The sequence below is a fragment of the Herpailurus yagouaroundi genome, unplaced genomic scaffold, assembly GCF_014898765.1.
Source record: "Herpailurus yagouaroundi ecotype Mexico unplaced genomic scaffold, PumYag 186, whole genome shotgun sequence".
Classification (NCBI taxonomy): domain Eukaryota; kingdom Metazoa; phylum Chordata; class Mammalia; order Carnivora; family Felidae; genus Herpailurus; species Herpailurus yagouaroundi.
Genome location: NW_024412417.1, coordinates 13,676,764 through 13,692,851, shown reverse-complemented (window position 1 = coordinate 13,692,851; position 16,088 = coordinate 13,676,764). Strand labels below are relative to the sequence as shown.

The 16,088-nt window shown below is 37.2% G+C and overlaps 1 protein-coding gene and 1 long non-coding RNA gene across 7 annotated transcripts in view; one reads left to right on the top strand and one right to left on the bottom strand.

The window, feature by feature from the left end:
• Positions 1-984, bottom strand: part of LOC121042802 (uncharacterized) — a 1,687-nt gene extending 703 nt beyond the window's left edge. The window contains exon 1 of the long non-coding RNA XR_005796453.1: positions 762-984. This is a non-coding gene — a long non-coding RNA (uncharacterized LOC121042802). The remainder of the gene's footprint in view (positions 1-761) is intronic.
• The window catches only part of UBR5 (ubiquitin protein ligase E3 component n-recognin 5), a 139,769-nt gene that overhangs the window by 107,749 nt on the left and 15,932 nt on the right, over positions 1-16,088 (top strand). For 4 of the 6 annotated variants that reach the window (XM_040494149.1, XM_040494152.1, XM_040494148.1 and 1 more), the window contains exons 37-49: positions 993-1,124; positions 1,652-1,909; positions 2,460-2,728; positions 2,899-3,110; positions 5,919-6,149; positions 6,638-6,711; positions 7,895-8,067; positions 8,172-8,285; positions 9,308-9,528; positions 10,944-11,064; positions 11,154-11,258; positions 13,951-14,194; positions 15,634-15,745. In XM_040494149.1, the coding sequence (XP_040350083.1) occupies positions 993-1,124; positions 1,652-1,909; positions 2,460-2,728; positions 2,899-3,110; positions 5,919-6,149; positions 6,638-6,711; positions 7,895-8,067; positions 8,172-8,285; positions 9,308-9,528; positions 10,944-11,064; positions 11,154-11,258; positions 13,951-14,194; positions 15,634-15,745 (2,266 nt within the window). The remainder of the gene's footprint in view (positions 1-992; positions 1,125-1,651; positions 1,910-2,459; positions 2,729-2,898; positions 3,111-5,918; positions 6,150-6,637; positions 6,712-7,894; positions 8,068-8,171; positions 8,286-9,307; positions 9,529-10,943; positions 11,065-11,153; positions 11,259-13,950; positions 14,195-15,633; positions 15,746-16,088) is intronic. The other 2 variants (XM_040494151.1, XM_040494147.1) reach the window with 1 other exon arrangement.

Sequence of the window (16,088 nt, the reverse complement as noted above, 5' to 3'; positions counted from 1 at the left end):
CCACCCAGGCACCCCTGACTTTCTCTTTTCTTTTTCTTTTCTTTTAAATGTTTGTTTATTTTTGAAGGAGACAGAGACAGAGTGTGAGCAGGGGAGGCACAGAGAGAGAGAGGGAGACACAGAATCCGAAGCAGGCTTCAGGCTCTGAGCTTTCAGCACACAGCCCAACACAGGGCTCAAACCCATGAGCTGTGAGATCATGACCTGAGCCGAAGTTGGACACTTAACCGACTGAGCCACCCAGGCGCCCCTAACTTTCTCTTTTCTTATAAGGAAGTTAAAATAGTCATAATCATATTAGGAAATATTTGCAAATTTAGAGAAAAGGAAAACAAATGACCCATAATCCCACCTGGACCTAACAGTTTGTATTTTTACTTTCAGCCTTCCCCTTTGCTGCCCCATTCCCATGCATGTCTTTTAGATACTGTATGTGTAATTTTTGTGCCTTTTTTTTTTTTTTTTCCCCACTGACTAATTCTTTTGGCCTTTTTGCTACCACCATAACCATTCTTACTAGTAGCCATTGGATAGACTTTTTGGGATCATCTTTGTTGAGGTGTAATTGACATACAATAAACTGCACACATTTATAATTTTATGTTTTGATGTGTATATACCATGAAATTCTAGATAGACGTTTTTAGCTTTCGTCCTTCCTCTTTTGGAATCCCAATATGTAAAACAGATGAAAATGGAGCAGTGGTCCCAGCCCAGAGTTCTACCCACTGGGGGAAGTTCTCCTGTCCAACCCTTTTTACCTAAGGCTATGCAGAACAGATTTTGAATTGCTGTGTAATAGTCTACTGAGGACCATAATTTGCCTAGTCATTTTTCTCCTTCTAAGCAGGCAGTTATGCTTACTGTAATAATAATCACTTTTCCCCCCCCCCCCCCCCCGCTAACTTAGGATATTCTGGCTTATTAGACCCTGTCTGTTCCAGAGTACGCTTATATTTTTTCCCTCCTTCTTATTTAAATATATTTCCTAGGGAGTGACATGGAGCTGGACTTGTTAGCAGCAGCTGAAACAGAAAGTGACAGTGAAAGTAACCATAGCAACCAAGATAATGCTAGTGGGCGTAGAAGTGTTGTCACAGCAGCAACCGCTGGCTCGGAAGCAGGTATGTTACCTTTTCCTTATCCAGCTTTCTTGCTTATACTAAGGCCATATTTATATTCAGCATGAAATGGTTAAACTATACTCCTTACGATTTGTACAAGGGGTGGCTAAGCTTTTTTATAACTTTATCCTTTTTCCCTTATTTTAGAGAGCACATGAGCAGGGGAAAGGAGCAGAGGGAAGGAGGGAGGGAGGGGGAAGTAGAGTGGGGGAGAGAGAGAGAGGGAGAGGGGAGAAATTAAGCAGGCTCCACGCCACACCCAGTGTGGAGCCCAACACAGGGCTCGATCCCATGATCCCAGGATCATGACCTGAGCTGAAATCAAAAGTTGGATGCTCAACTGACTGAGCCATCCAGACACCCCAGTAATTAAACTATTTTATGATGAGTTTTTTGGACTATTATAGCCTGGCATTCTGTTTAATATATGTAATATTTTCCTGAATGACGGAGTACACTGTAGTTTTAAGTAGTTTTAAATATCAACAGACTGACATTGATTTTGGTTTTAAAAATGAAAAATTTAGGTGCAAGCAGTGTTCCTGCCTTCTTTTCTGAAGATGATTCGCAATCAAATGACTCAAGTGACTCTGATAGCAGCAGTAGTCAAAGTGATGACATAGAACAGGAGACCTTTATGCTTGATGAGCCATTAGAGAGAACCACAAATAGCTCCCATGCCAACGGTGCTGCCCAAGCTCCCCGGTCCATGCAGTGGGCTGTCCGCAACACCCAACATCAGCGGGCAGCCAGCACGGCCCCTTCCAGCACATCCACACCAGCAGGCAAGTCTGAAAACTTGGTATTCTTGAAAGTGCTTAAGTAGGTTTTAAAAATTATGTATGTTCATCTATACAAATCAAGTAGTTTCATAATAGTTCTTCATTGTTTTACCGAGTTCAAATACAAAGTATTTACATATGATTATATCAAGGTTTCTCAGTCTCTGTACCATGATTACTTTGGGCTGAATAATCCTTTGTGATTGTGCATTATAGGATGTTTAGAAGTATCCTTGACTTCTGTGCATCAGATGCCAGTAGCAGTCTCTCCTCCAACCCCACCCACCTATTGTGACAACCAAAACTGTCTATAGACATTGCCAAATGTCCCTCTATGGGCAGGGGCAGTAGCAAAATTGCATCTGGTTGAGAACACTATAGTAATTCTTGTCTCTCTCATCATTGCCCTCCCTTAAATTAGTGTGGTTTAAGACCACGTTTTTCACTCGGTGACCATATTTGCCGTTACAGTTGATCTTTTAAATATATACAGTGCTAGAGAAACACAATTAACATCTGACAGCTTGTTGTGGTTGTCCTTTTTCCTTTGTAGCAAGTTCAGCGGGTTTGATTTATATTGATCCTTCAAATTTACGCCGGAGTGGTACCATCAGCACGAGTGCTGCTGCTGCAGCAGCTGCTTTGGAAGCTAGCAATGCCAGCAGCTACTTAACATCTGCGAGCAGTTTAGCCAGGGCTTACAGCATTGTTATCAGACAAATCTCGGACTTGATGGGCCTTATTCCTAAGTATAATCACCTAGTGTACTCTCAGATTCCAGCAGCTGTGAAATTGACTTATCAAGATGCAGTAAACTTACAGGTATGAAAACATTGAAAAGTTACTCCAAATACATTTTGGGATGTCAATTATGAAAATTCCAATGTAATGGGAATTAATATTACAGATACTTAAATGTTTATAGATTACTACTATATATCAAATTTAACTTTATTTGGATAGTTTTAACTATTTTAGTTTGGTCTTCATAGAATTATGTAGAAGAAAAGCTTATTCCCACTTGGAACTGGATGGTCAGTATTATGGATTCTACTGAAGCTCAATTACGTTATGGTTCTGCATTAGCATCTGCTGGTGATCCAGGACATCCAAATCATCCTCTTCATGCTTCTCAGAATTCAGCTCGAAGAGAGAGGATGACTGCACGAGAAGAGGCTAGTTTACGAACCCTTGAAGGCAGACGGTATGAAATTCTTCATATATGCTTATATGTTAGAGCCCTTATATCCCAGGAAGTTAGAGCTTTTTGGTTGCTGTTACATTAGACCTTACTTTGTTTTGAAGGGGGGGAAGTGTATTACTTCTTTTTAAATTGTTGTGTGGTTGAAGCAGAATAAGTTAGTTTATAATCCAAGCTGTTTTTTTCAAAATTCATTCATGTTAGGAATCTGATACTAAATACTTCTCATTTTTGAAGTAGTTGATCTACATCCTTGTTTCATTGTCCTCCAAGCTTCCCCTCCTCCCTCCCCTGTCCCTTGAAAGACATGTATTTATAGGAAGATTTTGACCATGATTGAGTATGAATGCATTTTGTATTCGGGAAGAGGAAAGTATGTGGGATTACCAAAGCTGTTCTTTGATCTCCTCGAATCCAATTTCTTTTTCTACAGCCCCCAGTCTTTTGAATTGTATTTAAAGTATATTTCTTTATGTATTTGTTGTCTTCTTTCTTTCAGTTATAAAATGACCTTTTTCAGGAGTAGGAATTAGCCCAAACATTGAACACTAGAGCACTGGGGCTGTGCCGTATAGTGCAAGGGCCCGGTACCTGAGGTCAGAGTCCTAGGATTTGGTTCTAGCTTTGGCTCAGGGAAATAACTTTGCTACTTTGGGAGGATCATAACAGGGGAAAGACAAGGGCCTAGGAGACTGCTTAGGAACCTTAACGAGATTATGGTTGGAATTGGCCATTGAAAGGTAATAGATTTATTTAAGTGGGGCTGGTGAAGGCCAGGAAGGAGGAGAGAGAGAAGCATTGAAATCATATAACAATTGAGGGCCTTGTTGAGGGGTAGAGCAGGAGGAGGCAGAATTTACAGCTAGACTTTGATTCTGAATAACTAATAGGAAAATTAACGAAAAATCTAGAGCAGTAGAATGGACATACTTGGCTTTTGAAAATACTGAGGAGCTGGGAGAGGTTTTGATGGAAATGTCTAGAAGGCAAAATTGAATGCTTGGCAGAGAGATCTGGACCACTTGGGAGGCCTCTGCTTTCCTGTCCTAGGAAGCCTGCTCCACCAACAGGCACAAGCCTTGTCTTTGTAAGGCTCATCACTCCCCGAATAACAGAGTTCTGATAATAGATCTAGATTGGTGACTTGTTCTTCTCCCTTTACTTCACTGTGGCTCTCACCCTAATATAATAACCTTATTGAGATATAATTCATGTACATTTCACCCATTTAAAGTGTACAGTTCCATACTTTTGAATATATTCAGAGCTGCACAACCATCATCACAGTTAATTATGGAACATTTTTATCATCTCCACAAAAATACCTACTAGTGGTCACCTCCCATTTTCCCCTACTTTCCCACCCTAAGCAACCACTGATCTACTCTTGGTCTCTATAATGTAATTTGCCTGTTTTGGACATTTCATATAGACGGAATCATACAATATGTCTGTTCTATGCCTAGCTTTTCTTACCTAGCATAATGGTTTTAAGGTTCATCAGGTTTAGCATTATCAGTCAATATGTTACTTTCTAGTAATATTTCATTGTATGGATGTGCCACATTTTTATCCATTCATAAGTTGGGTTTTTCATCTTTCTGACTCTTGTGAATAATGTCACTGTCAGCATTAGTGTACAGGTTTTTATATAGATACGTTTTCAGTTATGTTGGATAATATACCTAGTAGTTGTAGAATTGCTAGATCATATGTAACTCTGTTAAACTTTCGGGCAACTGCCAGACTTTTCCAAAGTGGCTGCATCATTTTACATTCGCAGTAGCAACATGTGAGGCCTCTAATTTCTCTAAATCCTTGTTAGCACTTGTTACTAGTGGGTTTTTTTGTTTTTTGTTTTTTTTAATGGTAGCCATCCTAGTGGGTGTGAAGTGGTAACTAATTTTGATTTTGATTTGCATTTCCCTAATGGCTAAATGTTGTGCATCATTTCATGGGCTTATTGGTCATTTGTATATCTTCGGAGAAATGTCTGTTTAGATCCTTTGCCCATTTTTTAATTGGCTTGTCTTTTTGTTATCGAGTTGTGTGAGTTACTTACATTTTCTGGACTTAAGTTCCTTATCAGACTTGCAGAAATTTTGTCCCCTTTTGTATGTTTTCATTTTCTTGATGGTATCCTTTGAAGTACCTATGTTTTTAATTTTGATAAAGTCTAGTGCTGTGTTTTCTTGTTGCTTGTGTTTTGGTATCATGTTAGATAGTGGTTCTCAAAGTGTGATCCCCAGAACAGCATCAACATCACCTAGGAGCTTGTTAGAAATATAGATTTGGAGGGGCGCCTGGGTGGCGCAGTCGGTTAAGCGTCCGACTTCAGCCAGGTCACGATCTCGCGGTCCGTGAGTTCGAGCCCCGCGTCAGGCTCTGGGCTGATGGCTCAGAACCTGGAGCCTGTTTCCGATTCTGTGTCTCCCTCTCTCTCTGCCCCTCCCGCATTCATGCTCTGTCTCTCTGTCCCAAAAATAAATAAACGTTGAAAAAAAGTTTAAAACAAAAAAAAAAAAAAAGAAAAGAAATATAGATTTGGGGACCCTACCCCAGACCTACTGGGGTCTTCTGTAGGGAAGGAGTTCCTTGTCCATTTCTAAAGGACACTAGAATTCCTTTCCTGTATAAAGTACATGACAGTAAATCATGCACAATGTTTTTATCTCTAAAGCAGAGTCACAGGGTTAATGAGTTTTTATTTACGGATATTCTCAGTTCCTAATTTTGCATATTTATGATAATGGTAAGTTTCACATTTGCTTTCTTTTTTTTAAACATTTTCATTTCTTTTTACTCCTACAGACGTGCCACATTGCTTAGCGCCCGTCAAGGAATGATGTCTGCCCGAGGGGACTTCCTAAATTATGCACTGTCTTTAATGCGGTCTCATAATGATGAGCATTCTGATGTTCTTCCAGTTTTGGATGTTTGCTCATTGAAGCATGTGGCATATGTTTTTCAAGCCCTTATATATTGGATTAAAGCAATGAATCAGCAGACAACATTGGATACACCTCAACTAGAACGCAAAAGGTATCCATACTTGCCGTGGGATTGGTTTAGGGAATACTTGTTTGCTCAGTGTGGTCTCTTAGTATATTGTCTGATTTTTGGAGTGAAGAGAACAGTGAACTAAAGAGAAAATAGTGTAGGAATGTTTCATTTGGGAAAGTGGGTTTGAGTCTGTTCACCCTTTGTCCATTGCTGCTCCTCGCTTAAAACAGGAAAGCTAAGAATTTAGTTAAGCTTTATGCCTGAGATAGTTTGTCATGTTTTCTATTAGAGTCTGTGTAAGTCCTCACTATTTCTTAATGTGGTTATCCTTTTGCTTTTCTTGAGCCTCTTTTGTAATTGTAGTATAATTTGGCTGGTCAGTCTAACATTCCCCAAGTCTAAAACTTGATCACAGTGTTTGAAATTGGCTAGATACTTAACTGACTTTTTCAGTGCTTTTTTTGCTTGTAGCTCCCATCACCTTTGCTCCATACTTCACATAAAATGACTCACTTGTCTTTTTAAAGGACGCGAGAACTCTTGGAACTGGGTATTGATAATGAAGATTCAGAACATGAAAATGATGATGACACCAATCAAAGTTAGTGTACAGAAAATCTGCTAATCTACTTCAAGAAATGGCTGCCTCAGTATTTCCCCTTCAAGCTTTTTAACTTCATTATTTTCTGTCTGGGTGGGAATTTCTCTTTTCTTCTCTATGTCCCATTTCTTGCATTTTCTGTCCATTTTTCCTTATATATCCTTGCATTATTTGCTTCATAAATAAGGATGAATTAAAGAAATGTAGTGAACTTGTTAACAGTCAGTATTTTTTGTTTTTGTACCTTTTGCATTTTAGTTTTATGTTTACCTTTATTCTTAAGTGTGTAAGTACTACATTTTTAAAGTCTTAGCAGAACCTTTATTGATATTGGTGCAAGATATATTTAGTCAAGAAAATGAGAAATATCAGTTATAACTCCCAAATATGAAAAATCTTAACAGTTATTAAATGCAATAAAAAGAAAATATTCCAAACTCAAGAAATTTTGGGGTCTTCTGCAATCTCTTTGTAATTTTTAGCTGTTCTTTGAAGTAGAATTTAAAAAATTTGTCCTCTTGCCTATTTTCTTATTATCAACTAGTGCTTTTATTCAGCCCAGGGAAAGACAACTGACGTAACTGCTGTTGTTTGAAACCCAGCCATAGCTCACTATTTTTACAGCATGTACTGTAAGCTTACTGTCGACAGTTGTATTACATTAAGGGGAGATGGTGTTCTTGTGCTGACTTAGTGTTGAGATGAAGGAGATGCCCAGACATTTTTGTTTTGTAGAGAAAGCAGAACTTGGAAGTAAACAAATGCTCATATCTCAGCTCCTGACCATCTCCTCCTTTTAGAATCCTCAGTGAGCCGCATCCTGAATGTGCTTAGGAATCTAGCTATATTCAGGTCTGAATCTTCTAGAAAGACAGAGGATATGGGAAATGTCTGTCCAGTACAAAGTGAAACAATATTTGTTATTCCTAATACTTTGTAAAAAGTCTTACTGTTGTGTTAAAATATACCTAATAGAATTTACCATTGTAACCGTTTTAAACTGCTAGTATTTTCAATTATTACCTAAAAATACCATCAAAATTTTGGACTATTGTTTTTGAGTGGCATTAAAATTTTGTAAAGAGGGAACAGGAATTTCAGATTGAGCAGATTAAGATTCTTTTATTGTTCCCCAATAACTAGTTTTTTCTAAAAAACAAATACTTTATCTCTTTATGTTTAGGTGCTACTTTGAATGATAAGGATGATGACTCTCTTCCTGCAGAAACTGGTCAAAACCATCCATTTTTCCGACGCTCAGACTCCATGACATTCCTTGGATGTATACCCCCAAATCCATTTGAAGTGCCTCTGGCTGAAGCCATCCCTTTGGCTGATCAGCCACATCTGTTGCAGGTGATTTAAATAAACTAGTCTTAGAAGGTTTCTTTTTAAGTGACTTTTTTTTTTTTTTTTTTTAAGTGTTCAGTGTAACTAGAATATTTCTGTTAAAATTCCAGCCAAACGCTAGAAAGGAGGATCTTTTTGGCCGTCCAAGTCAGGGTCTTTATTCTTCATCTGCCAGTAGTGGGAAATGCTTAATGGAGGTTACAGTGGATAGAAACTGCCTTGAGGTAAGATAGTAAAGATCTTCACAATATAATATTTGTGAGGACTTATCCCAGTATGTAGAGTTTTGGAAATGCATTAATCCAGAATATCGTGTTGCCTCAAATAATGTTAAGTATCAGAAATTCCTGCCTTATGTCATAATTCCATATAATTTCAGAATTCCATCAGTATCACTAGCCTGCCTTGATACTAACTTGATACTAACCTGTTTCATCAGGTGACTTCATCTGTAAAATGGCAGTTTTATTTTGTGTTTTGCCTGTTTTCACAGAGTTGAGTGTTGTAATGCTGCTGAAAATTAAAATCTTTAAATGTATATATAATGTGAATATATCTTTTTATATGTGAGCATACACAGTATTGACTTGAAACTTTTCTTTTTGACTGTAGGATGTGAATAAATAAGGTAATATTAATAATGACTTGTTGAATAATTCTGTCTCAATCTTTATAACCATGTTGGGTAAAAAACATTTTTATCTTGATTTTATGGGTAAAAAAAATTGAGGCTTGCAGAGTTTACATACATTTCTTGTGGGAATGTCTGTTATTATACAACTAATTAAGTGGCGTATCTAGTTTTTAGATAAAAGGTTGATTTGAGAGCCTAAAATTATACCATCCATACTATTTCTCTAGTGAAAATGTAATGAAACGTTTAAGAGCAGGCACTGAATGTAGTTGAATAGAATTTTTGTTTATTATCTAAGTGATAAAGGAGAGTGCAGTCCTGCAAATATTGAAAATATGTAAGACATTTGAGTAACCACAGGTAAAGAGATTCCTTTAAAAGTTCTCTGAGGCTACTGTGATGAATGCACTGAAACTGCACTGGGTGGTTTCCTGGTGGTCCGCCCAGGGAATCAGAGAAAAGGAACAGGCTGCATCTTTTTAGTTGAAACACCAGAAAGGAATTACGTAACTTCCGTGTGATTTCTGTGGAATATTAGTAAGTTGAAAAGGAAATCTAGTTAGTTTTTTTTTTTTTTTTTAATGTGTAACTTTTAAATGTAAAAATTCACAGGTCCTTCCAACTAAAATGTCTTATGCTGCCAATTTGAAAAATGTAATGAACATGCAAAATCGACAAAAAAAAGAAGGGGAAGAACAGAATATGGTGCCAGAAGAAGCTGAAAGTTCAAAACCAGGGCCATCTGCTCATGATCTGGCTGCACAATTGAAAAGCAGTTTACTAGCGGAAATAGGACTGACTGAAAGTGAAGGGCCACCTCTTACGTCTTTCAGGTATTTGCTAAGTAGAGACAGTTCTTCTGTTGCATTACTTTATGGATACTATAATTCTTGTAAGAATTTTTATTTAGGTATTTTAAAATTTCGTTTGTATGTAAATAATAGAATTAACCGTAATCTTATTTCTGTGTTTTTCTCGTTTATAATCAGATGTTTAAATATTAAATTTGAATTTTCTGGATTTTTTTGGTGACTTTAGTCATTGACATTCTGACTTTCTTTTATTGAGGATATTCTGTGTTTTTTAATGTTCAGTACTGAGCTAAAGTATATGTCCATGTCAGATTGCCAATTATAGACTTGTTACCAGCAGCTCAGCAAAGGGGACCATGTGAATGACTAGAAAGAACTTTCTAGATTTGTGACTATCTCAGTTACTTGGGCTTCTTTGCCAGGTTCACAGTCAGTAATTACTTTGCAAAAGGTAGGTTCTTTGCTTTCCCAATAAAAATTCGCTAGCATATACATACTGTGGCTCAGTATGGTTAATCACCTAATGATTTGTTGGGTTTCTGCTTTATGCTGTTTTTTGGTTATACTGTCAGATAATTAATTTTGCTTAGGAGTTAAGTGAGTTTAGGAAGCTATATGCATTTTATGTACACAGTTTAACAACCATAAAAAGCAAGGAAGAATTGTGGGCTGGGGTGGCCCAAGTTTTTCAGAGGCAATATGGCTTGTGCTAAGATGTGTAGAATGTGTAGAAGCAAATAGATTGAAGGAGAGAAGAATTAGAGGTAGGGAGACAAGTTAGAAAGAACGCTGTTACTAGGTTCTGGCTAGTGGTAAAAGGGGGCTGAAGTGTAGAATATTGCCTTTGGGGATGAATTAGGAAATTATGGAAAGGAAGAGAAACTCTTCATGAGTACTTATTCACTCTGGAGGAACAGGGGAAAGAAAAATTAAAATTTGTTTCAAGTTTGTGCAGTAGGGAAATAGATGGTACTACTGAAAGAAATCAAGAGGCAGTGGCATTGAAGTGAAGAAGCCATGTTCAATTTTCCCGTGTTGAGTTGGAGTTACATGTCACGGACATGGGTATATTCAACCCATGGGCTGTTGTGGAAATTCTGGTCTGTCGTGGAAGTTTGAACTAGAGAGGGATCTGGGAATCCTCCAAATGTAGATGGACACTGGACTTTAGGGGAGGAGGTAAAATTGAAGATAAAAGGCAGCTGGGAGATGTATCCTTATGTAAAGGACAGAAGGAATAATGGAGTAAAAATGAGAAGTTCTGTGAAGAATGAGTAGTTATAAAAAGATTCTCTGTTAGAGAGGATGTGGACTGAAGTGCTATTAAGAGTTCAGAATATGAAAAAACCAACTAAATTACTGTCATTGACCAAAAACCAGGGGCTTCTTACAGTTGGCCAAATCACTTCCCCCCTCTTCTCTTAAACCTCTTGCAGGCCACAGTGTAGCTTCATGGGAATGGTTATTTCCCACGATATGCTGTTAGGACGCTGGCGCCTCTCTTTGGAACTATTCGGCAGGGTGTTCATGGAAGATGTTGGAGCAGAACCTGGATCAGTATGTGTTGTGAGCACTTTTAATTCTGTTCTGCCTGATAAGAACATACGTCAGAGAATAATTCTGTCATGCATTTTTTTTTTTTAAAGATCCTAACCGAATTGGGTGGTTTTGAGGTAAAAGAATCAAAATTCCGTAGAGAAATGGAAAAACTGAGAAACCAGCAGTCAAGAGATTTATCACTAGAGGTAAAGGTATTTAGATTTTCTAATATTATATATATAGTATGTTACTTATGAAGTTTGAGAACTATTATAACAACCATGTTTCATGTTTAGGGATATATATGTTGTATAATTAAAAATTAAAATAAATGGTAATCACCAAATTTAGAGTAGTACAGTTGGTTTCCTAACATCTCATGATGATCAGTGAATTTTTCAGCCTTTTTTTGTTGTTGTTGTTGTTTTTTAACATTTTTGATGTCCTTCATTCCATTAAGGTGATTATTTTCCACTGATGCTCCAGTGGTCTCTGGGTAGTGGGAGTCCTGAGTCTTTTTTGGCTCCTCAGTCCTTTTCACAGGACTCCAGTGATCTTTGATAACTTCCTTACTTTTTGGTATGTCTTATCTTGTGTATATCCTGTCACAGACCTTAGATCAGCCATTTCTTCAAGAAGCCCTGGTTCCTTTTGGTAGGAAAAAAGGTACTTTGAGTTTATACTCTGGGCTGTAGGGTCGCTCACTACCTACTAGGTTGGTCGTTGTTTCTAGGTCTTTTCATTGCACAGAGCTAGGAAATTCTCCTTAAAAAAAAAAATATATCATAAGTACATACTGATATTTCCAGTTCAAATTCACGATTTAGGATCACGAGGTTTATTTCCACCTCTTAGTCTATTCTCCTTTCTTCCAAACTGAATATCCAACTTCCCAACAACACTAATAAAAGTACTCATTTGCTTTTACCCTACAGCATGTACATAGCAGTCTTGGAATCACAACATCAACACTACCACCCCAAAATAATTATCAAAAAGAGCTTAAGATTTGCAGGGTTTTGTTAGCGTATCCAAGTAGAGATATAGTCCAATTGCTTTGTTTTAAAGTCATTTGAAATAATTTTTCTTAGTGTGGTTTTGCTACTAATTTCCATACAACCAGGGTCTTTGTTTCATTTTGCTTTCAGTTTTTAGGGATTGCTTTCTCTTTTTTTTGGTTTTGTTATTAATGTAAAATATCTACATAGTGCATGATCAGCTCTACTGAAGAAGATATATTTAGGGAAATCTAGTTTCCATTTCTGTCTCTTTCACCATGTCCCTCCTCTGCCTTTCATGTTTTTGTTCTTTTGTTGTTGTTTTATTTTCCTCCCGCCTTTAAAAAAAAAAAAAAATACAATCGTGTATGTGTGTGTATATAATTCTTTGCCCATCTCTGTCCCCTACTCCTGACTCTGAGTGTGCTACACATTTTACTGTATCTTGCATTTCCCAGTTAACAGTACTTCCCAGAGGTAAAGCCATTTCTGTATAGAGCATTGTTCTGTCTTCCTTTTACAGCTGCTCATCTTTTGCTGTTACATATAGTAGTGTGATGAATAGCCTTAGGTGTGTTTTTCTTTTGGCAAGTGTGTCTTTGAAATTCTTAGGGGCACCTGGATGGCTCAAGTTGGTTAAGCGTCCGACTTCAGCTCAGGTCATGATCTCATGGTTCATGGGTTCAAATCCCGCATTGGGCTCTGTGCTGACAGCTCAGAGGCTGGAGTCTGCTTTAGATTCTGTGTCTTTCTTCTCTCTGCTCGTCCCCTGCTCACGCTCGCTCTTTCTCTCTCTCTCTCTCTCTCTCTCTCTCTCTCTCTCTCAATAATAAATAAAACAAAACAAAATTTAAACAAAAAAGAGATTCTTAGACATAGAACCTAGACGTGGGTTAAAGGGCATATGCATATATAATTTTGGCAAATACTGGAAAATACTTCTGCCTGATGGTTACATATTTTTGCACTTGCAACATTAATACAAGAATGCCTGATTCTCTATAGTTCTGCCAGCAGTTTGTCAGAGTTTTAGATTTTTGCCCATCCAACATGTGCATCTTAGAGTAGTTTTAATTTGCTTTTTCGTATGAGCAAGTTAAACATTGTTTCATATATCTAAGAATATTACTTTTTCTGTGAACTGTTTGGTACATTTTGCCCATTTTCTATTAAGTTTTTCTCAATTTTTTTAGAAACACATCTTAACAGTAATATGTATACTATTCATGAATACCTGTCTGTAATAGAAGACACCAGTTGCTTTTCCCAGCTTGTCATTTTTCTTATACTTTGTGCTTTTTTGTCACCAAAGGAATATCCCATGTTTTCTAGTATTTGCTGTTTTTTACACAACACATACTTTTGATTCACTTGGAATTGATCCTAGTATATTCCAAAATTGAACAGATTGCTGTTTTCCAATGAATTTACTTAGAAAATGTTAGAATTTAGGGGGCGCCTGGGTGGCTCAGTCGGTTAAGCGTCTGACTCTTGTTTTTAGCTCAGGTCATGATCTCACGGTTTCATGGGATCGAGCCCCAGGTTGGACTCTGTGCTGGCAAAGTGGAGCCTGCTTGGGATTCTCTCTCTCTTTCCCTCTCTCTCTGCCCCCTCCTGCTTGTGCTCTCTCTGTCTCTCTCAAAATAAATAAATAAAACTTTGAAAAACAACAACAACAACAAAGAAAATGTTAGAATTGAGTTTAATTCCATTATCCTGATTTAATGCAGGACATTCCTGTATGCTTTAGAATGTTTCTTATGTGGAATGTATAAGCTTCTAAGAATCCACATTGCTTTGTAGTTAAACTGTCAACAGGAAGCTAAAATTACATTTTCAGATTTTACATAGGAAAATTTCAAGGTGGTTTCTAACATAGAACTTTACTACTCTGGTGTTTTCATAGGTTGATCGCGATCGAGATCTTCTTATTCAGCAGACCATGAGGCAGCTTAACAATCACTTTGGTCGAAGATGTGCTACTACACCAATGGCTGTACACAGAGTAAAAGTCACATTTAAGGATGAACCAGGAGAGGGCAGTGGTGTAGCACGAAGTTTTTACACAGCCATTGCACAAGCTTTTTTGTCAAATGAAAAACTGCCAAATTTAGATTGTATCCAAAATGCCAACAAAGGCACTCATACGAGTAAGTACAGATAATAAACATCATAAAAATTATTTGGATAGACGGACTTGGTGAAGGGGATTAAGAGGAAAAAACATTCTTATTTGAGCAAAAACAATTACAGTCACAGTTAAATGTATTTATAGTGGGAGAACTTTACTGCACATTTCCATTTTTATACAATTATATTCTAGATTAGTGATTTATTCTTATTTAAACTATTCTAGTCAACAGATTAGGACTTTGCTCTTTTACTGCCATGTTTTCATAAATGTTTGTGATGGTACTAGTGAGTTTCTCCTCTCAATTGTTACATGTTTTGAGGAGTGGGAAGTTGTAAGCTCTATGGTAACAGAAAAATTCAGTGAGCACATTACATTATTTCCATCACCCCTGTATAGTTAATTAGTACAGACATTGAAAATCCTTTTCTCTAGAGCAGTGCTATTCAAAGGACAATGTGCAGAGTTGATACTGGTCCCCAACGAGACACAGAGCTTGCAACCAAATGTAGATTGGTTGACTGTGTTACTAACCTCACTGTATAATTTAACAAGACATTGTTTTTTTGGTAATAAGATTTTCTTTATTAATATCCTACTGTAAGCTCTACCTCTTTGAGGACCAGCACTTTGGGATTAGGATTCTTACCTAATTTTCAAATTAAAAAGATCTGTGAAAATGACAGATGCCTTAAGTAGGTATAATTGGGGATTCATATAAATAAGGGGCAGAAGATTGTCATTTCATAGGTGGCTAATTCAGCGAGAGGGCATTACTAATAAGAACATCCTGTATTTCACCTAGGCTGTAGTGCTGTTGTATTGAGTTCTGAAAAATGCCACCATAGACTAGGCTCAATGAGCTCTAGGAAGGATTGAGGATGAAAAGATGGGGAGAGCCCTGCAGCCTTTCATCATTAGTTTTACCGTTTAACTTTCTGTAGTCTTACAATAAAAAGAAAATGGCAGATGTGAATGAGGGAGCCTTGGGAAGTCATAACATTTTAGAAATCACTGTTTCCTGCACATTCTTTAGGAAACCATACTCTGGCTTATGGTTAAGGTTTTGAAAATAATAGTAGCTGATGTTTTGGGTGGCCTATATTTTGCTTAATGCCCAAAACTAAATAAATCTGACTCTAATCATATACGAAACTTCAGCATTATTTATGGTAAAACTAACAGCCCCAGTTGCTATATATCATTTCACAACTGTGACATAATTCATTAAATACATACTGATCTAACATCTATTACGAGCCAAGTACATTCTATATAATTACCCCTAGCCTTCAAAACCATAGGGAGAATAAGTGGAAGGTACTAACAGATGTTAAGGGAGGTAATTTTCACCTGTCATGTTCGCAAGTTGGTCTCATGTCCTCACATTAACTTTGACAGTTAAAATAGTTTCATTTACATTTATCTAAACAAAGTATGTTTTATATTTTCTTTCAGGTTTAATGCAGAGATTAAGGAACAGAGGAGAGAGGGATCGGGAAAGGGAGAGAGAAAGGGAAATGAGGAGGAGTAGTGGCTTGCGAGCAGGTTCTCGGAGAGATCGAGATAGGTGAGAGAATTTTGTTTCTTTTATTGAATACCACCTTAGGGAATGAAATTGGAGGTAGGCCTGGAATGAGAGGATCTCAATTATGGACTATTTTTTAGGAAAAGTTTTAGTATTTGGGTATATGTAAAGTAACTGTACTGTTACTAAAATATTCTGCTTTAAAAACCCAGGGGCAGTTGAAATTACATAACTGTCATTCATTCTTTCCTAAATTTGTCTTAAAATTTTAATTGTGGCAATTGTATTCTATTTAAACCTTAATTTTTGTCTGAGGGTGGGTGGCATTTAATTTGGACTAAAACTCCTAGGAAATGTGAGTGGATTCTTGATAATCTGGTATTTT